Source organism: Trichosurus vulpecula, chromosome 8 (assembly GCF_011100635.1).
Source record: "Trichosurus vulpecula isolate mTriVul1 chromosome 8, mTriVul1.pri, whole genome shotgun sequence".
Lineage (NCBI taxonomy): Eukaryota > Metazoa > Chordata > Mammalia > Diprotodontia > Phalangeridae > Trichosurus > Trichosurus vulpecula.
The window spans coordinates 115,080,656-115,105,372 of NC_050580.1; the positions used below are offsets into that span (position 1 = coordinate 115,080,656).

Sequence of the window (24,717 nt, forward strand, 5' to 3'; positions counted from 1 at the left end):
TTGAACACGTCCTTCATTCCACCCTGCCCCCCATCTGAACCTAGCTTTTCTTATCTGCATGATACCTGCAGGATCTACGTCATGAGGTGGGATAGGGATGAAATGAGATCATGGGGTAGAAAGAGTGTTAACTTTAGAATGTCATGTAAATGTCAATTATGATGATGTCACCATTTATATTTGTTGATTGATCGATTAATTTCAGGCAGTATCAGAGTAAAATTCAATGAGTTGCCTCTGCATCTTAAGCACTTTATCTCTAATTATGAGATTAAAAGCTTTATCCCCCCAGAAAGTAGTTTCAGGGCACTCCCCCACCAAAGCGGTCAAATAAGACTTGAAGGGCTTCTGGGAGGAAGGACAAGAGAGGGAGGTGGCACATTATATGTTATAGAGCCTCCATCAGGGCGGTGGTGATGTAAGAGGAAAGAAGAGAGCATGTATGAGAGATGTTACAGAAAGTAGAAATGACAGGTTTGTCAGCTAATTAACTGGATATTGGGGGGGGCAGTGAGAAAGGAATCAGTGATGACAACAAGGATGGTTGGGAGCCTGGGTGACCAGGAAAATGTTCAAGAGAAGGGTGAGTTTAAGGGGAAAGATCATTTCAGTTTTGGACATGCTGAGTTTAAGGTGTCTACAGGACATCTGGTTCAAGCTGTCCAATAGGCAGTTGGAGATGTAAGACTAGAGTTCAAGAGAGTGGTTAGGGCTTGATAAATAGATTGGAGAATCATTTGCATAAAGATGATAATTGAAGCATGGGAGCTGATGAAATCGCCAAGATAAATAATATAGAGGGAAAAGAAAACAGTGCCTTGGACAGAGCCTTGGAGGATATCCATGTTACCTGGATGAAGATTCATCAGAGGAGTCTGAGAAGGAGCAATCAGACAGGCAGGAGAAGCAGAATAGAGCCGTATCACAAAAAGAGAGAGAAGAGAGTATCAAGGAGAAAGGGGTGATCTATAGTGTCAAAGGTTATAGAGAGACCAAAAAAAATGAGAACTAGGAAAAACATTGGATTTAGCAATTAAGAACTCACTGATAACTTTGGAGAGAGCCGTTTCAACTGAATGATGAGTCTGGCAACCAGACTTCAGAGACTGAAGAAGAGAGTGAGAGGAAAAGTAGAGGCATGGATTGTAGATGGCCTTCTCAAGGAGTTTACCCACGAGAGGAACAAGAGATATATGATAGATAGCAGGTATGGACAGATCATGTCAGAGTTTTTTGAAGATGGAGGAGACATGAGTGCGTTTGTAGGCAGTAGGGAAGCAGCCAGTAGATAGGAGGAGATAGAAGATGAGTGAGAGAGTGGGAATGATAGAGAGGATAATCTGTCAGCAAAGAAGAGGTAGAAAGGGGTCACTTGTGCTGATAGTAAGAAGGGGAGTAAAGGAGCAGATAGTGGGAGAAGGCCTCTGAGTGATTTGGGATGAGGGAGAAAATGAAGTTCTGTGCAAATGGCCTCATTTTTTTTCATTGAAACATGAAGCAAGGTTCTCTGATGAGAGAGGCAGGGAGGGGTAGCCATGGGAGTTTTGAAGAGGGAGGAAAACGTTTGGAAAAGCTGTTGTGCTCTCATAATTTCAGGATTTTGGATCTTACTTTAACATGCTTAATGAATTTATGCCTTGACCCCATTTATTTTGACATCCTTGATTAGGGATTATGGTATTTTCATGCCTCTTATATTATTTCTTCCTCTGATGAAATTTTAGACAAAAATGTGTGTATGTACATGCACAACCTTCCTCCTCATAAGTAAAGATGTGCCTGTACAGTTCTGTTTATCTTGGAATCATAAATACAGAGCTAGAAAGGCCCTCTCATTTTTCAGGTGTTGAAACTGAGGTCTTTGAGGTGCATTTACTTGCCCAAAGTCACATAGGTAATGAGCATAAGAAGCAGGATTTGAACATAGTTCCTTTGACTCCAGAGCCAACACTCTTTCCATTGGGCCAACACAGCTCTCGTTCCAAAGTCGCTGATTTTGTCAGTAGGGTTGCTCCCTCCACCAGTGCCTACCGCGACTCCCATATGCTTTAACAGATGGTGGTTGTGTGTTGCTATGGTTGAAAAAATTTATCAAGCTTTAGAAGACTGCTTAATCACCTCATTATAATAACGGCCTCAATAATATAGCTTCCATTTCTATGGTGCCCTAAGGTTCCAGAGCCCTTTCCTATCCATCTTCACCTCACAACAACCCTGGCAGAAATGTAGTGCATCTCCGTTGGGTGTGCTTGCAGTTAGGTTTCCACGTGGGACAATTTCACACTCCCTCATTTGCAGTACAGATAACTGGGACTGGTTGGGAATGTCGCCATAGTCACGGACTTGAAGGAAGTTATTCTTTCCCTACGAAGAGCCTTGAACTCCTCGACATGGAGCCATAACCAGATGAACTCTTAGCCACAGCATTTAATTATTAGAGACATCCAGGACTGTTGTGTTTTGGTTGCATTTCTACATCAAAAGAAAAAATGATTTGGGGGCAGTAGACTGGGATCAGAAGACCTAGATTTGAGTCCTGGCTCTACCGCTTACTGCGTGCGTAACCTTGCACAAATCATATCATCGCCACCACCAGCACCGTAATTGTCGTCATTAGCGGTTATATAGTGCATTAAGGTTTGCAAAGTGCTTTCTTTATGTGTTATCTCATTTGATCCTTACAATAACCCTGTGAGGTAGATGCTGTGATTATCCACATTTTACAGACGAGGAAACTGAGGTTGAAAGAAGTTAAGTGACTTGCTCAAGCTCACGCCACAAAGTAAATGTTTGAGGTGGTGTTTGAATTTGGGTCTTCTTGACTCTAAGCCAGGCATTCTATCCACTATGCCCCCTAGCTGCCTCTCTGGGCCCCAGTCCCCTCGTGTGTAAAATGGAGGAACAGATCTAGGTAGATGAATTCTGAGATCCCTTCTAGCTCCAGAGCTGAGATGCAGCCTCCTGATTTCCCGTGCTGGGTTCTTTAGACTGTGCGGTCCTACCTTCCCCCAGCAAGAACATGGCCTGTTGACACCTCCCCTTAAGCTCTCACTCTCTGCTGAGGTGCTAATAGGTACTAATGGGTTCACAGGTTATCTCAGCTACAAAAACATATTTACATTAGAGCAGCTTTCTTGAGATAGTGTTTTAACCCAAAGGAGTCATTCCTGCCAGTGGGTGCATAGGCCTTTTAATGTCTTCTATTCTTATGAGACCATGTCAGCCACTACCCACTCATGACTGCAACAGTGACAATACACATTCACAAAGCTCACTACCCTTTATAAGAAACCTATAGCTGTTATTTCATTTGATTATCACGACAACCTGGTGAGGTAATTACTGCATACGTACCCATTTTATAGGTAAGAAAATTGAGATGCCTTTTATATGCACTATCTCATTTGACTCTTGCAACAATCCCTTTGGGTACATAGCTTAAGAATTATTGCTCCCATTTTACAGGTGGGAAAGCAGGTTTGATGTTTTGGCTAAGATCATGTAACTGCTAAGTAGCAAAATCGTGTACGGACCCCAGTACAAGGGTGGGAGTGGTACCTTCAGAGACTGACAGAGTGTTCCTGGAATGAGCCACTGTCCCTGGACTCGGCCCACAGTTTGAGGCCTGCTTTTAGCAAGGGTTAGTTCAGTGGCCCCAGATCTGATCACTAAAGGAGAGATAGAAAGCACAAAGCCAGGTAGACCATTACAGTGGCATTATTTCTTGTTCAGTGGGTAACAATTCCTGTTCAGAGGCTCATAGCAGCATTTGGAAGGGCGCTTACAGATTAACTAGTATAGACCTGGTGATTTTGTTTTGTTTTTTACTTTTGGTAACTGTATCTCGATGTCATTGGTCTCCTTTGTAATCCTATGTATTTTATTTTATGCTTTTAAAAACATTATTCTAAAAAAGTTTCATAGGCTCCACCAGTCTGTCCAAAGGGGACCATGACCCAAAAAAATGGTTAAAACCAACTGACCTTATCTAACCCTCTGATTTTACAAATAACAAAACTAAGTATCTGAGGGATAAAGCAATTTACCCAGGGTCATACAGAAACTGAGCTACGATTTGAACACAGGAGATGTGACTCTAAATCCAGTGATCTTTACACTGTGCCATGTTGATTAGCTTGTCACCATATTTCAGGATACCCTCAATTTGGGCATCTGTAGCCTTCTATCAATTGAATACAATCCTTCTTCTCAAGATTCATAAATGCTCAAAGTGTATATAATACAATCCCATTAATATATAATATATCAATACGTAGATATATAAACAATTTCATACAGTTATTTATTTCATTAATTAATTATACTAATTAATTAGTATATGAATAACCCCATGCAAATTCATATACACCTTTTTCTTTCCCAGAAAAATCAAGAAGGTGTATCCATCCTTGAATGGACATTAATAGCTTTCTGTAGCTACACGGGGTCCATAGTAAGATAGCTAATTTGTAGCCACTGACTGCACAGAGAGACTTTTTTAAAATCATAATGTCAGAGTTGGAAGAGACCTCAGTGGAGTTGTAATCCTTCCCAATTTCCTCTATGACATGCCCGACAAGTAATCATCTGGCTTCTGCTTGAAGATCTCCAGTCTTCAAGAGGGAAACCAGTATCTCCCAAGGCAGCTCATTCTACTGAGTCCTGGCACCAGTTGTTAGAGTTTTTCCTCAAACCAAGCTTAAGTTCATCTTTCTGAAACTTCTACCCATTGCTCCTAATTCTGTCCTCTGGAATAAAATAAAACAAGTCTAATCCATCTTTCATGAGGAGAGCCCTTCAAATGCTTTAAGACAACTGTGGTTTCCTCCCTGCCTCCTTCAAGCCTTCTCCAGGTCAATGGGTCAAACTCAAATAGAAACCCAGAAATCTGTATGTAAGGATCCCTGCAGACTACATGGTGACTTAGTTTTAAAATGTGATATTATCTATGTTTTATTATATCTTTATTTTGTTAAATAGTCTCTATTATAATCTGAATCAGGGCTGCTGGCCACATGGGCCAGGTGTTTGACACCTCTTCTCCAGGCTAAACAGCCCTTTTTTCTTTAGGTGATCTTTTTATGGCATTAACTCAAGGACCTACACTGCCATGGTAATAGTACAGTGCTTGGCACATAGTAGGTGCTTAATAAATGCTACATGACTGACTAAAATATCGGATAATGAAAACCAATGAAAATTGACATTATATACGAGGAGTATATTAGCAAGACAAGTGCCAGGAAATAAAATTTTGGACTTTGGTCATTACGTACTTCAGGTTAGATATATGAAATGGCATCCTGCAGGTGATATTGAAAAAAAAAATCAGTGGGAAAATTATCTGATATGTGGAATTTTCAAATAATGATTAACATTTACGTAGGTCTTTAAGGTTTGCAAAGTGCTTTGCATATATTATCTAATTTGATTCTTACAACAATCCTGTGAGGCAGGTGCTCTTATTATCCTAAAGTCATAGAATAGTGATGATAATAGTACTTGTTCCACATACCACACAGGGTCATTTTGAGGACTAAAAGAGAGAAGAGAGGTAAAAGTGCTTTGTAAATTGTCGAGTGCTATTAAATTGTAAGCTGTTATTGTTGTCATCCGAGAATCACTTAATTGTGTAATTAAAATAGATTAGCTAAGTTCAACCAAAACTGTTGGATTTTTCCACAAGACCTCTGGTTCATCTGCAAGTTAGTGAGCTACAATTACCAAACATCCAACATACTCAGCATGCTGTGTTCAGCACTAAAAAGGTGTTAGATATGTATAGGAAAGAGCCATTGGAATTGAAGAGACGTCCTCCAGTAGGAGAACAGCCTCACTCACCATTTCGGAAAAGTCCCAACTAGCAGTACATAGAGATCATGAAACAGGAACTGAAGGCACTACTTTTGTTTTTTGAGTTCAGAGGTCTCACCCATGAGTTTTAAAATTCTGTTTATCCTACAGGTGCAAAAACACAACCAAGCTAAAAATGGCTCCAGTGGTCATATGTTCACCTACCTAAAGACAGCAGTGTTACTTTAAGAAAGAAGTTCAAAAAGTAAATTTTTTGAAACTTTTAAAAAAAAAAGAAAGGTTCATTCCTCACAAAGAGCTGAATTGGATTTTCCCAATTTGACCATCTAGAAATTAGAGCCTTATGAATAGAAAATGATTTAAAAAATAAAAAAAAAGGAGCCTTAGAGGGTGTTGCTGTTGTTCAGTCATTTCCAACTCTTTGTGACCCCATTTGGGGTTTTTGTGGTAAAGAATTGGAATAGTTTGCTGTTTTCTTCTGCAGCTTGTTTTACAGATGAGGGAACCAAGGCAAACAGGGTCACACAGCTACTAAGTGTCTGAGGCCAGATTTGAACTTAGGAAGATGAGTGTAACTGATTCCAAGTCCAGTGCTCTATCCACTGCGCCACCTAGCTGCCCTCTGAGGGTGGTTGTAGTCTATTCTACCCTTCGCTGTTCACTACGTTACAGAAATCACAGTTCTGAACCCCCACTTCCTTCCATTCTGTTTAGTAAAGTAGGAGGGACGTCGTCTGTTGAGGAAGAACCTAAGGTAAGGTTGAGAATTTGAGAAGAGGAGAAAAGGTTAAAAATGTGATCTAAAAAATCAATAAGAAATGAAGAAGATGGTTGAGCAGCAGAGTACTAGAACCCAGGTTTCCAGACTCCCACAATAGTGTCCTTTTTCTGGTCCCACTCTGGCCTCTATTTGCTGTTCTCCCTCATATCTCCCCTCAAACTTCCCTATGCCTGTCATCAGTATCTCTAGTCTCTCAAACTATAAATACTCTAGTCACAGGACCACAGATTTGGGTCAAGGTTGAACCTTAGCAGTCACATAGTCTATTTTCCAGATGAGAAAAATGAAACCCGGAGAGGTTGACTTACCCAGCACACACAGGTAGTGAGTAGCTGACCCTGGATTTGAACTCAGGTCCTTTGACTTCAAATCCAGCATTTCTTTCTACCGTACCACATTCCCATCCTTTTGCCTCTGCCATTCCTTTGTCTTTCAGAGTCAGCCAGGTATAAGGCATGTTGATCCTTTCTTCAAAATGTCTCTCAGGTTTTCTCCCCCTCATCTCGATCATCATTGCTAACATTTTAGTCCTGGACCTCATAGCTTCTTACCTGAATGACTATAAAAACCTCCTAGTTTATCACTAGTCTCTTTCTTATGATTCCTCCTATCACCATCAGATTAATAGTCCTTTCATCATTACACTCAGTTGCTCACGACTTCATGGTGATTTTTTTTATTGACTATCTCCTTAAAAATTTCATAATGATGTGAAGATGTCCCTGAGATCTTAACGGCCATATCATTGGAACACAAGCTCTAGCTGGTCTGACAAAGCTAGAAAAAGGCCTTAATTTGGGGGTCATGGATGAACTGTGTCTCTGCCATCCAAGGGTTAGCCTATCCAGAGTAAGTGACATTCGTCATGAGAAGTTGGCCAACAGGTGGTGAAATATGTTGCCCATAGCACTTCAGGAAATTGCATAGTACAGCAGAAAAGCCATTAGATCTGGAGTCAGGGGACCTGAGTTCAGATCCTGCCTCAGATGCTTACAACTTTTGAGACCTCAGACAACTCATTTAACTTCTCTGTAAAAAAGAAAATAAAAGGAGGGGGTGGGAATTTGACTAGACGGACCCTCAAGGTTCCTTTCTAGATCAATAATCATAAGCTGTACAGACACTATGTTTTGTATGGAGAGCAGGAATACCCATAACGTTGCAACCACAGATCTTTGGTGAAATCAGAAATATTAAGGCTAAATCCTATGGCATTTAAGGCCTTCTACAAGCTGACTTAGCCCTATCCAGCCTTAGCTCCTACCACATCCCAATGTATACCTTTCGTTCCCCTCAGGCTAAGTTTTTCCTGAGAGGCAGCATGGCACAGTATATAGAGAGCTAGATTTTCAAGTCAGGCAGACCAGGGTTCAAATCCCCCCCCAAATGCTATCTTTCTGACTAGGTACAAATCCTTGAACCTCTCAGCCTGTTTGATTTGTGTAAAATGAGGATGACAATACCTGTAATCATACCCTCACTGGATCATTTTGAGACTCAAAGGAGATTATATTTGCTTTGCAAACTGTAAGGATCTGTGTAAATGTTATGATACTTACCTCACCTCACACTCCTTCCAAATGGATCTCTCTGCATCATCATTCGGGCCCATCCCCATTCCTGGAATGCCCTACCCCTTGCTCTAAACCTATCGAAATCCTTGTCCTTCTTCAAGGTCCATTTAAGTGTTACCACGAGGCCAACCTTGACTACTCCAGTGCACACGTGGCTCTTTTCCCTTCTTGACCTCCCCTGTGCTACTGATTATTGTCTGTCCATAGCCCACAATGCAATGCTGGACCGTGCCCTGTCTTACATTGTTCTCAAATCTTTTTTAGTGCACACCCTGGCCTTTCAAGTAGCTCTTAAACTCTTCCAGGTCAGGGACTGAGTCTTCCATATCTATTGTAGGCCCCCCAGTGACTAGCACATTACTAAATTAGTGCACACCAGAGGCACAGTTACCAGCTGTTGACTGAGTCAGTAAGCTACCCTCTCCTTACCCCTTGAGAAGTGATTGGGGGTAATCAGCACAGCCTGGATGTGTGATGTCAAAAAGAATGTTTCTAACAGCTTTGTTTTTCTTTCTTTTTCATTTTATCCCATTTTTAATAGGATGGTTTACGAAGGTTGTCGGGGAATGAATACATTTTTTCATCAAAACGTAAGTTGTTTTATTTTTTTTCAGTTTTGGTGCCTTGGCACACAATGGCATTGAAAAATAGCTTGCTCACGTAAAAATTCCCAAATGGCATTTTTTCTAATTTTTATTTCCTAGAGGTTTACTAGTATAGCAAAGTCATTGGTTTTTTTTAAATTTCAGAAATAACGGAGTCTTTTTGGTTCCATAAAGCAAATGCTGTGTTAAGAAATGTTTCAACAAATATAGACTTCTAATTTTGTTTCTCTCCTGAAATATATCCATTTGCAGAACTTCATCAGGTTCCAAGCAATTTTATTTCTATCTCCCTTAATGACATCCCACCACGGATAGCACAGGCCATGGAAAATGAAGAGTACTGGGACTTTAACATTTTTGAACTGGAGGCTGCCACTCACAAAAGGTTAGTAACCCTCAAGTCTTACAATACAAAATATGGAAAGACTTGGGCTTATGAAGGACAAGGTTATCCACCCTCAGAGAAACAGAGGACAAATAAGTATAGTGCGGCCTTACATAGATGCATATGAATGCATCTGTCTATATATGAGTATGATTATAGATATCTAAGTATATGCATATATATCTTTATATATGTATGTGTATATATGTATATGCATATGTTTATATGTATATACACACACACATATATATCTATATATGTTAAAAAATATATATGCATGTTGACTGGGAAATAAGATATATAGGCAATGGGGTATAGAAATCTATCTGGCCATATAAGAAAGTAAGGGGGATGGGGTGATAGAAGGGAGGGCAGATTGGGGAAAGGGGCAATTAGAATACATGCCATCTTGGGGTGGGGGGAGGGTAGAGATGAGGAGAAAATTTGTAACTCAAAATCTTGTGGAAATAAATGTTGAAAACTAAAAATAAATTATGTTGAAAACTAAAAATAAATTATTTTAAATACACACACACACACACACACACACACACACACACACACACACACATTCATGTTAAAGGAGGGAGAGCTTATAATATGATATTCTGGAATGCCAAGGATCTAGAGCTACAACAAACTACCCAACAAAACTGAATATGATCCTTCAGGGGGGAAAAAAGGATATTTAATGAAATAGAGAACTTCTGAGCATTGCTAATGAAAAGATCAGAGCTGAATAGAAAATCTGACATTCAAACAGAAGACTAAAGAATAGCATAAAAAGGTAAACATACGGACAGCTAGGTGGCGCAGTGAGTAGAGCACAGGCCCTGGAATCAGGAGGACCTGAGTTCAAATCCAGCCTCAGACACTTGACACACTTACTAGCTGTGTGACCTTGGGCAAGTCACTTAACCGCAATTGCCCTGCCCTCCCCCCTCCAATAAAAAAACGGTAAACCTGAAAGAGTAATCATAAAGGACCCAATAAACTTAAACTTTTTATATTCCCATATGAGAAGATGATATATGTAACTCCTAAGAACTTTATAACTGTTAGGGGAGATAGAAGGAGGCTATGCAGATAGAAGGCACAGGTATGAGTTAATGATGTTGGAATGATTTTTTTAAAGTAGGAGTAAGAAAGAAGGATGTACTGGGAGAAGGGGGAAGGTAGAGGTAGAATGGGGAAAATTTTCTCACATAAAAGATGTGTGCAAGGAAGAGCTTTTACAGTGGAGGGAAAAATGGGGAGCAGGGAATGCTTGAACTTTACTGTCTTGAGAATTGGCGCACATACACACACACACCCTTGCACGCACACACTCAGTTGGTATAGAAATCTATCTTACCCAACAGGAAGAGAAGAGGATAAGAGACAGGGGGTATGTGTGTGTGTGTGATAAAAGAGAGGGTGGATTAAGGGAGGAATTGGAAGCAAAACAAACTTTTAAGGAGGGACAAGATAAAAAGGGAGAGAAGGATAAACAAAAGAATATAGGATGGAGGGAAATACACAGTAATCATTACTATGAATAGGATTGGGATGAGCTCACCCATAAAACAGAAGTGGATAGCAGAATGGATTAGAAACCAGAATCCCCCATTATGTTATGTATAAGAAACACACTTGAAACAAAAAGGGTACACACAGAGTTAAAATAAAGAGCTAGAGCAGAATGTATTATGCTCCAGCTGAAGTAAAAAAGACAGGGGTTGCAATCATGATCTCAGACAAAGCAAAAGAAGACCTAATTAAAAGAGATAATCAAGGAAACTACATTTTGCTAAAAGTTACCATAGACAATGAAGTGATATCGAAAAATTTTAGAGCAAGTTTCTCTGATAAAGGCCTCATTTCTCATATTTATAGATAGCTGAGTCAAATTTACAAAACTAAGGGCCATTCCCCACTTGATAAATGGTCAAGTGATATGAAGTTTTCAGAAGAAGAAATCAAAGTTATCTATTGTCATATAAAAAATGCTCTAAATTGCTATTGATTAAAGAAATGCAAATTAAAACAATTCTGAGGTACCACCTCATACCTATCAGAAATGACAAATGCTTGTGAGGATGAGGGAAAATAGGTACATTAATGAATTGTTGATGGAGTAGTGAGCTGGTCCAGCCATTCTGGAGAACAATCTGGAACTATGCTTAGAGTGCTATAAAACTTTGTGTACCCTTTGATCTGGTAATATTGCTACTAGGTTTGTACCCCAAACAGATGCAAGGAAAAGGACTATATATACAAAAATATTTAGAGTAGCTCTTTTTGTGGTGGCAAAGAATTTGAACTTGAGGGATACTCCTCAATTGAGGAATGACTGAACAAGTTGTGACATATGATTATGATGAAGTTCTATGTGCTATAAGAAGTGATGAGGGAGGTGGTTTCAGAAAAAAACACGACAAGCTCTATATGAACTGATTCAAAGTGAAGTGAGAAGAACCAGGATAATATTGCACACAGTAACAGCAATGTTGTAATGATGATCAATTATCAAAGACTTGGATACTCTGATCAACACAATGATCTAAGACAGTTCCAAAGGACTCATGATGAAAAAATGCTATCCACTTCCAGAGAAAAGAATGATGACTTGAGTGCAAATTGAATTGCTTTGTTTTGTGATATGGCTCATATGAAAATATGTTTTACATGATTTCACATATATATTTGATATCATAATTTTTTGCCTTCTCAATGGATGGGAGGGAGAGAATCTAAAACTCAAAATTTTAAAAGAAAAGAACGATTAAAAAAAATAATTTTTTAAAAAAGATTAGGATCAGGAAAGGATTTTTTAAATCAACAAGTATTTTAAAATGCCTGCTATGTGCTAGGTACTGGGAATATAAGAACAAGAATGTAACAATCCCTGTTATCACTGAGCTTATATTCTAATTCTCTATACACGGTAGGCATTTGGCAAGTGTTTGTTGAAATGCATTGAGTTGGCATGCAGACAACCTCGATGCTAACTTTTCTTTTTCTAATTGCCAGAAACATTGTCAAAAACCAAACTTGAGTGATCTTTGTGAACCAGGGCCCTCTGTCTGAATTGTAGGGCTGAGTGTGACATTTCTGGCTTGAAACACTCAAGAGCCTCCGTATTGACAAACTTTGTCCTCCAGGCCTGGCTCCATGTTTCAGTGTTGTGAATGTTTTTCTCTGTAGGCCGTTGGTTTATCTTGGTCTCAAGATTTTTGCTCGCTTTGGAATCTGTGAATTCCTAAATTGCTCTGAGTCAACTCTACGGTCTTGGTTGCAAATCATTGAAGCCAACTACCATTCATCTAACTCCTACCACAATTCTACACACTCTGCAGATGTACTTCATGCCACTGCCTACTTCCTTTCTAAGGAAAGAGTCAAGGTAAGCTGCCTTTTGGAACATGCACATTTATCAGTATGTGGAGGGAGGAGGGACGGAGGCAGCCAATACTCAACAGGTCACACAGCTGATCGGAGGCAGCATGTTGGAGGGAAAAGATGGTCGTTGGGACACTTGGGTTCAAGTCCCATCTGTGCCCTGGACAGTTTCATCTCTTTTCCTTCTCTATAAGGAGGCAACGTCATTGTTTAATTGGATAAAGAGTTTTATCCACTTAAATAGATAAAACGCTAAACCTCGAGTCATGAAGACCTAGGTTCAGGTCCCCCTTCTTGATAGTTACTAGCTCTGTGACCTGAGCCTCAGGTAATTCTCTCAATCAGTCAATCAACATTTATTATGGGGCACCTAGGTGGCACAGTGGATAAAAGACCTGAGTTCAAATGTGGCCTCAAATACTAGCTGTGTGACAGTCACTCCACTTCTCTTTGCCTCAATTTTTTCAACTGTAAAATGGGGATGATAATAGCAGTCCCCCCCCGCCCCCGCCAGGGTTGTTGTGAGGATCAAATGAGATGCTATTTATAAAAAGCACTTAGAGTGTCTGACAAATAGTAGGCACTATATAAATGCTTCTGCCCTCCCCCTTCTCCTTCTACTATGTGCTCTACACTGTGCTAGGTCATGAACATACAAATGCAAAAGGGAGTACAATCCCTGCCCTCAGAGAGCTCACAGTGTACGTATGACTCAAAAAGGCACACCTAGTAAGTGACAGACTGGTTGGCCTTCCCACCCCTAGGTCCCACACCTAAGAAATCATCGCTCCATGGTATATTGGTATATGAAATAAGGAGGTGTAGGGATCATGGGCTTCCAAATACCCCTTCCAGCTCTGACATTCTATGAAACAGGAAAACTGGTAACAGTGGTTGTTATTCATTCCCAGTCTGACTAGATGCTTTTTGTCCTTTCGCCTTCATTTTCAAATTCAGCCCCTCCTCTCTTCCCTTCCCCAGAGAGCCATCTTTTGTAGCAAATAATAAAAAAGAAATAGGGGGGTGGGCAGTGAAGCAGTTCAGCAAAACCAATCAACACAACATCACTGAGTCTGACAGTTCACACCTGGTTAATTCTGAGTCTTTTTTTTTCTTTTCTTTTCCCACTCTTGATCCCTTGTGTTTTTAATTAAGAAGTAAGTTTTATTATTACAAAATTAGTTCTTTTGTAACTTGCTTTCAACATGCAGGAGCTGCAGCTGAGGAGAGATGCTAAAAGCATCCAGAGGTGGGTGGGCAGGAGCCAGAGAGCTGGGGGAGGAGAAAGAGTGAGGTTCTTTCATGTCTCAGCTCACCCCTTCTGGCTGCTACAAGTAATACTTTTCAGTTCCTGGTGCAATAATGAGACTTTACCCAAAACATCTCTGCCCATTTAAACGGCTATCCGTATTCACTTTGAAGGCCCAGCCTGCTGAAGGGAAACCGCCATTGCTTTTAGTCTTCATTCAGGAATTTAAAAAAACAAAAAGCTTCAATGCCATTGCTTTCAAAATCAAACTTATTCCACCTCACCCCATGTTAGTTTTTTTTAATTATTTCTCTCTAAAGAAATCGATTCTGGCAAAAAGAGTTTTTTACTTCCTAGTCATACCCAAATGGCTTAACATTCAGATCATAGGTTCACAAAACACCTTTGAGATCATCTAGTTCTTCCCTCCTCCATTATATTATGATTTTTAAGTTGAGAGATTTGGAAAAAAATTTTAAGCAATAAGAAAAAATATCCTACTTATTTGCATAGTTTTCCTCTATTACCCCACAAATTTTTATTCTAAAAGCAGAGAGAGGGGAGGAATTCAGTGAACATCTGGATTTTGATATTTCACCACCATCCCACTTGGCATCATGAGATCAGTCCTTGAAATTCTTACCCACATTTATTAAAGAACTTCTCCTGTTCCACAGCAAACAGAAGCCAGATTAATTGGAATCCCAATCTTATGTCATTAACCCTTTCCTGCCATGACTCAGAGAGACACAGAAAGACTGCTTTAAGTGGGATATCAACTACATACATGTTAGAAGAGACAGCGAGAATGAGAAGAAAGTGGTATTCAGGTGAATTCAGGAAGGCGTTGACATTTAGGGTTTTCTTTCCTTTCCCATTTTCTGCTTTGGAGTTTCTAGTATCTTCCATTTGAAGATACCTCTTTTGGGAACGGGGTGGAGGGGAAGGGGAGGAAGTTGGGTCAGAGAATTATTTGGGGAAAACATGTTTTTAAATTTTCTTCTCAAAACAGGAACAGGAAAATACATAGATAAATATTGTGGTTTCACTCCATTTGCCTTCTTAGTATAAAAGTAAAGAGCTTAGTTCATAAGGAATTTTTCTAGCATTTCTATTTTTAGGATAGGAAAAAAAATAGGAATAGAAAATGTTAAGATGTAAAACATTGCCTGCTGTGACCATTCCATTTGAGGCATGAGTTATACCTCCCCAACCCTGTCTTAAGCTAGACCTTGAAATAATCAAGTCCTAAGAGCAGGCCAGCACACCATGGGAACTTTTATTCTACTCAGAGTTCCTTGTCAAAAAAAGACCAAGATAATAAATATGCTGAGACACGGAAGAATTTCAACTTCCTATGCAAGACTCATTTTCTTATCTCTGATACTAAGTATTTCTTAGTATAATATACTTAATACAAGTATTTCTTAGTATCTCTGATGCTAAGAAATGATACTTTGCTTTCTTTTTATACCTGTCCATTGACCTGGTCTAAATTTGTCTGATTCTTAAAGTTAAAGACCTTCATTTGGAAACTGTAGACACTGGCAAATGAGCATTCCACGTATTCAGTAGACAGAGAGGAGGGACACCTTGAACTTAAACTTTTTGGCTTTTAATCAACAAAGTTTGTCATATTAGAGGAACAACATGACATAGTGGACTTGGAGTCAGGAAAATCTGCATTCAAATTCTACTTTGAACACTTAAGAACTGACCTGGACCTTAGAGATTATTTAGTCCATTCCTCTCCCAACTGCTGCTTCACAGTCAAGGAAACTCAGCTTTGTATTAGCTCTCCAAACAGTTCAAAACTAGTAAGGTCTGGTGCCAGGACTGAACTAGAATCACTGTCTCCTGATTCCCTAGGTCTGTCATTCTTTCCACCCAATTTTAAATTCTTCAGAATTACGGATCGGTGTTTAATGTCCCAGAGAAACATAATACCTAAAAGCCGCTCAGGTCTAAAGTCAACTGAATACCATACTTTGGATAAAGTTGTGAAGAAGGAGAGCAGAAAGGCCTGATTTTGCTAGTTTCGAAAGAACTTTAGTGCTATCATTGAGATGTGAGAACCCATGATAGGAAAGATGGGAAGGGTTACAATGGAGATAGAGGTTTTTCAGTTTTGCTTCCTGATCTTTGCCCCTAGATGAAACCTCAAACAAATACAGCACAGCCAGAGACTAGTAGTGTAACCTGGTTCACACCACCCTCCTGCTCTGTCCAAAACTGAAAACATTTTGGATTGAGCCCCAAGATTTTACAAGAACGACTGTTAGCCTAGACATTACTCTGTATGAAAAAAATGCTGGATTGGATGCTTTTCTCACAATGAAGGGTCACTTTAGCTTAATGCAGCTGGCTTGAAAGCTCAGGAATGATCTTTTATAAATGGATAAGAAATGGTGGCTTTATCCCTAATTGCCTTCTATGAACTTACGGTCTGATGTTCTTATGAAAAATGAACTCTTTTACCAAGAACAAAGGGGAAAAATGATATTTTTGGATAGTCTATTGATCCATCAACAGCTAGTAGTGTTTAAAAAAAACTCTAAAGAACTTACCCTTTATTTATAATAAACTCTTTACGACCTCAGGGAGAGAGCTGCCTCCATCAACTGAAGTTTCACTACACCATTTAATTATGAATGAAATGAATGAAAGGTTTCTTAGTGTGTACCAACTGGCTACTCTCTGATGGAATGTCAGCTGGAATCTAGAGTGCTGAAAGGGGGCATAGATGCAAAGCTGATCACTCCACATTTTTCCGACTCCTTGTCCAGTTTTCTGAGAAAGTTTAGACTTTGCTGTGTGAGAGTCAAGTGGCAGATTCAGATTTGTTTGTCACCTAGTCTGTTATTTCCCAGTGTTATTGCAGACATGTTTTCACAATTGGGGGTTGGAAACTTGGATTTTGTCATGTAGTAATGCACTTTTCACAAGAAACCCCCAATTGTATCCATCCTAAGAACATTGGTAATATCCTATTATATTTTTGTCCTATTAGACAAATTGTCTAAACAATTTGTTTAGCCATTCACCAACTGATTGACATCCGCTTCACTTATGGTTCTTAGATATCACAAAAACCGGAGTAGTAAACTACACCTAGGGCATTTTTCTTCTGGCAGTCATACCCTTTTCCTAAGTCATCCAAATCCTACAGCAAGGTTTTTTTTATTATTTAAAAATTATTGATTTTTTTGTTTTTATATCAGCTTCATTTTCAAATACTTTCTCTTTCCCTCTACCCCACTATCCAGCAAGCCTTCCATTAAAATAAAGAATAAAACAGAAAGTGGAGGAAAAATCATTTCAGCAAAACTAACTGACAGATTGATCAAATTTCACAGTAAACACAATATCACATATGCATAATCTCCTACTTCTCTATTTTTTTTCATCTCTTTTCTGGAGCTAGTCCTGGCCATTCTGATGACACAACATTTAGTTTCAGTTTTTATTCTTTCTATTTACATTGTTTTGGTCATGTTGTAGATTGTCTTTCTAGTTCTACTAACTTTACTTCACGTCAGTTCATATGCATCTTCCTGCGCTTCTCAGTATTTGTCATGATCATCATTTCTTTTTTTAAATTTTTTAAAATTCATTTAGTACTTTATTTTTCCCCAGTTACGTGTAAAGGACAATTTTTAACATTCATTTTTAAAACTTTGAGTTCCAAATTCCTCCTTCCCCATCCCTCCTCACTGAGAAGCAAACCATTCGATACAGGTTATACATGTGTGGTCATGCAAAACATTTCCATAATAGTCATGTTGTGAAAGAAAACATAGACCAAAAAGTATGCTTCAGTCTGCATTCTGCATTTAGATATCATCAGTTCTTTGTCTGGATGGATAGCATTTTTCATCCTAAGTCCTTCAGAGCTGTCTTGGATTGTTGTATTGCTGAAAATAGCTAAGTCATTCACAGTTGATCATCTTACAGTATTGCTCTTACTTTGTACACAGAACATTTCACTTTGCATCAGTTCATCTAAATCTTTCCAGGTTTCTCTGAGAACATCCTGCTCATCATTTCCTATAGGGCAATAGTATTCCATCATAATCATATACCACAATTTGTTCAGCTATTCCCCAATTAATGGGCATCCCCTCAATTTCTAATTCTTGAGCCCCAGAAAAGAACTGCTATAAATATTTTTGTACAGATAGATCTTTTTCCTTTTTGTTTTTTAGCTCTTTGGGGATATTGCTAGCTTAAAAGATATGCCTGGTTTTATAACCCTTTGGGCATAGTTCCAAATTGCTCTACAGAATCGTTGAATCAGTTTACAACTCCACCAACAGTGCATTAATGTCTCATTTTTCCCACATCCCCACCAACATTTGTCATTTACCTTTGCTGTTCTATTAGCCTATCTATTAAGTATGAAGTGGTACCTCAGAATGGTTTTAATTTGCATTTCTCTAGTCTATATTGATAGAGTATTTTTTCATATGGCTATAGATAGTTTTGATTACTTCATCTGAAAACTGATCATATCTTCTGATCATTTGTCAGTTGGGGAATGGCATGATCATCACTTCTTACAGGTCAATAATATTCTACTATGTCTGTGTGCCAAAACTCATTTACCCATTCTGCAGTTGATTGGCACATATGTGTGCTTTGTTTCTACTGCTTCCCCCCCCCTTTCTCATACACACACACACACACACACACACACACATACACACCAGAAAAAGTGCTGATATGACTATTTTGATCTCCTTGAAGTATATATGCCTCACACTGGGATCTTTGGCCAAAGGGCACAGACACTTCAGGCATAAGATAACTTGAATTTTTTTAATCTCTTTTTCTCCCTAGCAAACTTTAGACCCAATTGATGAAGTTGCTGCTCTCATTGCTGCCACTGTCCATGATGTGGATCACCCTGGAAGAACAAACTCATTCCTGTGTAATGCAGGGAGTGAGCTGGCAATTTTATATAATGATACTGCCGTACTGGAGAGCCACCATGCAGCCCTAGCTTTCCAGCTCACTATCCGAGATGAAAAATGCAATATATTTAAAAACATGGAGAGGTAAAGCCAAAGTGTTGATCTATTCCATATATTTTAGCTTCTGTCTTTTTAAATGCTTATCGTACTTTATTGCTGGTGATATTGCCATTGTAGCCATGACAACTTTTTCTACTCAGTTGCAGAATTTTTAGTGGTTTCTTGAGGCTTCTGTATGCCTAGGAGTGTTGTGCAAAGCCTGGCTTTCTGATGGGAATCAGAAAAGAATATAGAAAGAGGAAGCTCACCTTGAATCCCTAGCAACCCTAAATTCTTTTTCTGCATGAGGAACTCTAGGTCTGCATTCTCAAGTGAAATAAGTCCCTGGGGGATGTAGGACCTGCTAGAGGGGAAAATTTTCTTGACTGACTAAATGCTTGGTATGCACCCCTTCTATGTTCCTTCTTGTGTGGAATAAACTTGATCTATTTGTCTTGTTAGCTTGATGCTTGAAGGAAAAGTGAATATCCTTAGGAAAAAGTTAGAAATTAATTAAATTCAGGGACAGCTAGGTGGTGCAGTGAATAGAGCCTTGGCCCTGGAGTCAGGAGTACCTGAGTTCAAATCTTACCTCAGATACTTACTAGCTGTGTAACCCTGGGCAAGTCACTTAACCCCAATTGCCTCAAAAAAAAAAAAAAAGAAAGATTAATCAGATTCAGACATTCCCATAGAAATTTTTTGTAGGGACCAAAAAAAAAAGCTATAAAATAAGATTTCTTAACCTAGAGTTAATGAACTTGTTTTGTTTAATCTTTTCATAACTCCATTTTAATATAGCCAGTTTCCTTTGCAATCCTATGTATTGTATTTTATGCATTTAAAAACATTTTTCTGAGAAAGGGTCCATCCATAGACTGCCAGAAGGGTCCATGACACAAAAATGTTTAAGATCTCCTCCTGTAGTGTCATTACTGAGAAGCCTTCTAAATTGAACCCAGACTTGTGATTCTGAGCCACAGATTATGTATAAATTTCAAGAAAAATATTCATAAAGATAGTGTCATACCATTAGAAGATGATTGACAGGGTAGCATTTACCCATTGAATGTCTTCTACAAAATGCTAAAAATTTCTCAATTTTATGGATAAAAAGTTTTATCTGGAGCAAGGAAGGAGTAGGAGATGAAGACAGCCTTGGAGTCAGGAAGACAGTGGCTCTGAGTCCTGCCAGTGACATATATTGACTGTATGACCACAGGCAAGTCTTTTAGCTTCTCATTGCTCTAGGCAACTCTCTAAGCCTATAAATTGCAGAATAATTATCAGTCTGCATTCGTAGAGGAAGTTTCCTCACTAGAAATTACTGTAATGAAATCACAGCTATGAATGAATGGAAAAAAAATTTTAAGGACAGAATAAATCAAGATTTCTACCCTTAGGGGCTAGGCAGGGAAGAGAGTGATCAGTCTCCTGAACCAATGTGGAATAGAGAGGAAGAGAATATTACTATTGCAGAGCAAAAGGGGCAGTTAGGTGGCTCAGTGGATAGAATGCTGGGCCTGGAGTCAGGAAGACCTGAGTTCAAATCTGGCTTCAGACACTTAATAGCTGTGTCATCTTGAGCAAGACACTTAACCTCTGTTTTCCTTAATCCACTGGAGAAGGAAATGGCAAACTACTTCTGTATCCTTGCCAAGAAAACCCCATGGACAGTATTGGCATGCTGTGGTCCACAGGATCATGAAGAGTTGGGACACAACTGAATAACAACAATTTCAGAGAGCCCAAGAATTTCCCTTGGAGAAGTAAAATTGAGAACAGAAATTCTTGTCAGTTTCCAGAAACATATTGATCCCACCTACTTCTAATACTGAAACAAATGGTTTCAATCTCAATGAAAAAAGTGATGTCCCTGCAATGAGAAAGGCATAGTGTGGATAGCACTTAGGGAAATGTTAGTCCTAACACGCTCTCCCTTAGTTTGACATCTGGAATATTTCCTTCAGTTCTGGGTGCCTCCATTTAGGAGGGATATTGATAAGCTGAAGAATACCTATAGAAGGATGACAAGGTTGGTGAAAAACTTGGAGTTTACTCCCAGTGAAGATCAGCTGAGGGAACTGGAAGTATTTAGACTGGAAGAAAGAAGTTTTAATGGGGAAATGATAACATCTTCAAGTATTTGAAAATATCTCCTGTAGAAGAGGGATTATTAGACTTGTTCAGTGTGGTTCTTAAAGACAAAACTAGGAATAGTGGAAGAAGTGGTAGAGACAAACATAGGCTTACCAAAAGGAAAAACTTGTTCGTAACTTGGACAACCCCATAGTGGCAGAGGCTGCCTCTAGAGGTGGGGGGTGGGGGTGGCCTTCCCTAGGTTTGGAGGCCTCTCATCAGAGATTGGATGGCTACATGTTGAGGATGTTGTAGAAGGAATTCTTGGTGAGATAATTTAACTAGATGACCCCAATATTCCCTGCTACCAGGGGGTTCCCTTTGGGGCTTTATGGCCAAGTCCCTTAGGCATTTTAATGTGTCAAGGTGCTCCCATCTATGTTCCATTCTTGACAATTGCTGACTCCAGCCAGCTTCTATCACACCTGCTGCATTCTTTTTTAAAAAAAAGGCATTTATTCTCTGCCAAGCATTTTCTTCCTCTTCCTTACACAACAGTTTTACTGATGGCTTTTGTTTTTATATCACTGTCATTTCTGGATATATTTTCCACTCCCAGTTGCCACCATCATAACAAAGAAATTGAACCCTTCCTCTTTAAGGAGGAAGATAAGTGAAAATAACAGATCGAGTGACCTTACCTGACAATGTAATTAAGAACCTGCCCCAGGAGCCCTTGACCTCTCTCCTGAGAAGAGAGCTCTGTTTCATTATCTTTTCTCTGAGAACACAGTTTGGCTTCCTTCAAGTGACCTTCTCATTTACATTATAGTAGTCATTTTGTATATTTTTCTTCTACTTCTACTGGTTTTACGCTGTGTCAGTTCATAAAAGGCAGAATGGGGTGAAGATCTGCCTCTAATATGAACTGGCTGTGTGATCTTGATCAAGTCACTTTAAACTTCCAACACCCCCAGGCAACTCTCTAGGATTCTAAAGTGCAAAGTATCACACGTATGGTTGATACCATATTGCTTGCTTTCTCAATGGATTGGGGAGGCGATGGAAGGAGGAAGAGAGTTTGGAACTCGAATTTTTAAAAAAATAAATACTAAAAATAAAATAATAATTTTTAAAAGTCAGAGCAGATGTTGATTTACATTGGCAGAAAGTTTCCTCATTGGGAGTTCCCTATTCAATGAAATCATATGTCCAACCCTCCCCCCTAAATACATCTTCCTATGTTTTATTGTATTCCTTATATTTGCTATTTTTTACTACACAATAACATTCCATTAGGGCAGCTGAGTGACACAACAGATAGAGTGCCAGGCCTGGAGTCAAGAAGACTCCTCTTCATGAGTTCAAATCTGGCCTCAGAGACTTACCGTGTGATCCTGGGCAAATCACAACTCGGTTTGCCTCAGTTTCCTCATCTGTAAAATGAGCTGGAGAAGGAAATGGCAAACCATTCCAGTATCTCTTCAAGAAAATCCCAAATGGGGTCACAAAGAATATGGGGTCACAATTTCAGTTGAAAAACAACTGAATAACATACATATGCATTAATTCCCCAATCCATAAACACCCACTTTAGTTTTTTTTAGTTCTTTACTTCCACAATAAGCGCCACTACAAAATATTTCTATGTATTCTGGACCTGTGTTTCATTTTTTTTTATCATCAAGGTCAAAAAGGATCCCAACAGTTTAGTCACTTTCTTTGTATATTTGTTATCCAGTGTGGCTTATCTCTCCTCTTTTACTTCTCGCTCTCTGATATTTAAATTGTTGGCACAGTGGGCGTACACAACACAGATCATATTCTTTCTTTCAGAGGCATTTGCCTTCTCCCTGTCCATGATTAGTGGTGGAATTTCGTTTGTCATTTTAAACAGGAATGAATATCGGACGCTTCGCCAAGCCATCATTGACATGGTCTTAGCAACAGAAATGACCAAGCACTTTGAGCATGTCAACAAATTTGTCAACAGCATCAACAAGCCCTTGGCAACACTAGAAGAAAATGGGGTAAGTGAAGCCTGCTTCAAAGATTGCCCCCCATAATGGGCAGAATAAGGTCAGATCACCCTGTAAGCCCATCATCATTATGCTTAGCAATGTCACTGTGATACCTTAGCTAGGAAGACTTGGAAAATTAAACTACCAGAGAGATTTAATTCAACAAACATTTACTAGGCACCTACCACATGCAAAGTACCTGCTGTTGGGCTCTGGGGCTACCAAGAAAGAAAACAGTACAGCCGCCTACTTTTGGAGAATTTAAGTACTATCAATGGGGATAGGACACATACACAAGGGTGATGCAGTGTAGAATGTGACACAAGCAAAGGAAAGATCAAGGTAGAATACCCTAGGAAATTTGAATGGAGGGAACAACACTTTCAGAAGGATGTGGGTGTAGGTTAAAAAAAGGGGCCTGAAGGCATTATTTCTCAGAAAAAAAACTATTTCTAAGGAAGCTCCTTTGTAAACCTTAAAGGACTATCTAAGCATATTAATTGTGCCCTAGCCTTAAAGCTTACTAGAGAAAGAAGTTCTTTGCAGTTTGTTCCAGTACTTTAAAAGCTACCGTATAAGGAAGAATACCCTTAGACCTAATCTAAATCCCTCTTTGTATTAATTAGTAGTGGACTTAGGATCTTCTCCTACATTTCTTCCAAGTTCACAATGCCATCAATAACTCACTCAATGAAGAAGAAAATCTGAGTGTACTGTAGGGGAATGGCCCCTCTTTTCCTAGTTTCTTGATGAGGATGCCTTGTAGGGTCAAATAAGAATCTTTATTGGTATCTGCTCATATCTCACATAATCTTTATCTATATTGTCTGTCACTAAAACAAAATTTCACTCCAAAACTAGACTTTTAGAAGTTTAGAATTGAACAAGATCTCAAAGGTCATCTTAGAACTCTAGTGGCCTCTAGGATCAAAAACAAACTCCTCAGGTTAGGCATTTAAAGCCCTTCACAATCTGATTCCAACCTACCTTTCCAATCTTCTTATAATTACTCCTATACATATCTCCTACAGTTCAGCAAATGGCTTACTTGCTTTTCTTCCCACATCATATTTCATTTCCCATCTTTATACAGGGGCTGCCCACACCTAGAATTGGCTCCTTTCTCACCTCCATCTCTGAAAATCCTCAGCTTCCTCCAAGGCTCAGCTCAAGTGTCATCTTCTAGATGAGTCTTTTCTCCTTTATTGGTTCCCCCCATCTCCCACTCACCAAATATAGCCTTCCCCAATGCCAAATTACCCTGTGTTTACTTTGTGTGTGTGTATGTACATATATATGTATATATACATATATACCCACACATGCATATATATATGTATATTTACATGTGTCTAAAGCCAAACTTATCATCTTCCTTCCTAAGCCAACATCCCTTCAATTCAGCAAGCACATATGAAGCATCTGCCATATAAAGGCATTGCATTTTTCAAGGACAAAAAAAAAATATTCCATGCTCTCAGGGAGCTTCTTGTATTCTACTGGAGAATACAAAGTACACAAATAGGTAAATACAAGATCATTTGAGGAGGGAGAGAGCCCTAGCTTACAGTTAGAGGAATTAGGGAAGATAACTTGAAGTATATGTTACTGGAAGTGAGCTCTGAAGAAGGCTAAGCATTCTGAGAGGTAAAGGTGAAAAGAGAATGCATTCTAAACATGGGGGCCTACCAGGTCAAAGGCATGGAGGATACTGGGCAAAAGAGAGTAATGTGAAGTAAATCTAGAAAAGGAGGCTGGAGCTAGTTTGCAAAAGGCTTTAAGCACGAGGCTGAGTTTATATTTTTTCCTAGAGGCA

The 24,717-nt window shown here is 39.2% G+C and overlaps 1 protein-coding gene across 2 annotated transcripts in view; it reads left to right on the forward strand.

Moving 5' to 3' along the window:
* PDE8A (phosphodiesterase 8A) overlaps positions 1 to 24,717 on the forward strand; it is a 253,472-nt gene that overhangs the window by 208,417 nt on the left and 20,338 nt on the right. For both annotated transcript variants that reach the window (XM_036734908.1, XM_036734909.1), the window contains 5 exons: positions 8,711 to 8,759; positions 9,027 to 9,159; positions 12,346 to 12,544; positions 18,629 to 18,846; positions 22,778 to 22,910. In XM_036734908.1, coding sequence (XP_036590803.1) covers positions 8,711 to 8,759; positions 9,027 to 9,159; positions 12,346 to 12,544; positions 18,629 to 18,846; positions 22,778 to 22,910 — 732 coding nt within the window. The remainder of the gene's footprint in view (positions 1 to 8,710; positions 8,760 to 9,026; positions 9,160 to 12,345; positions 12,545 to 18,628; positions 18,847 to 22,777; positions 22,911 to 24,717) is intronic.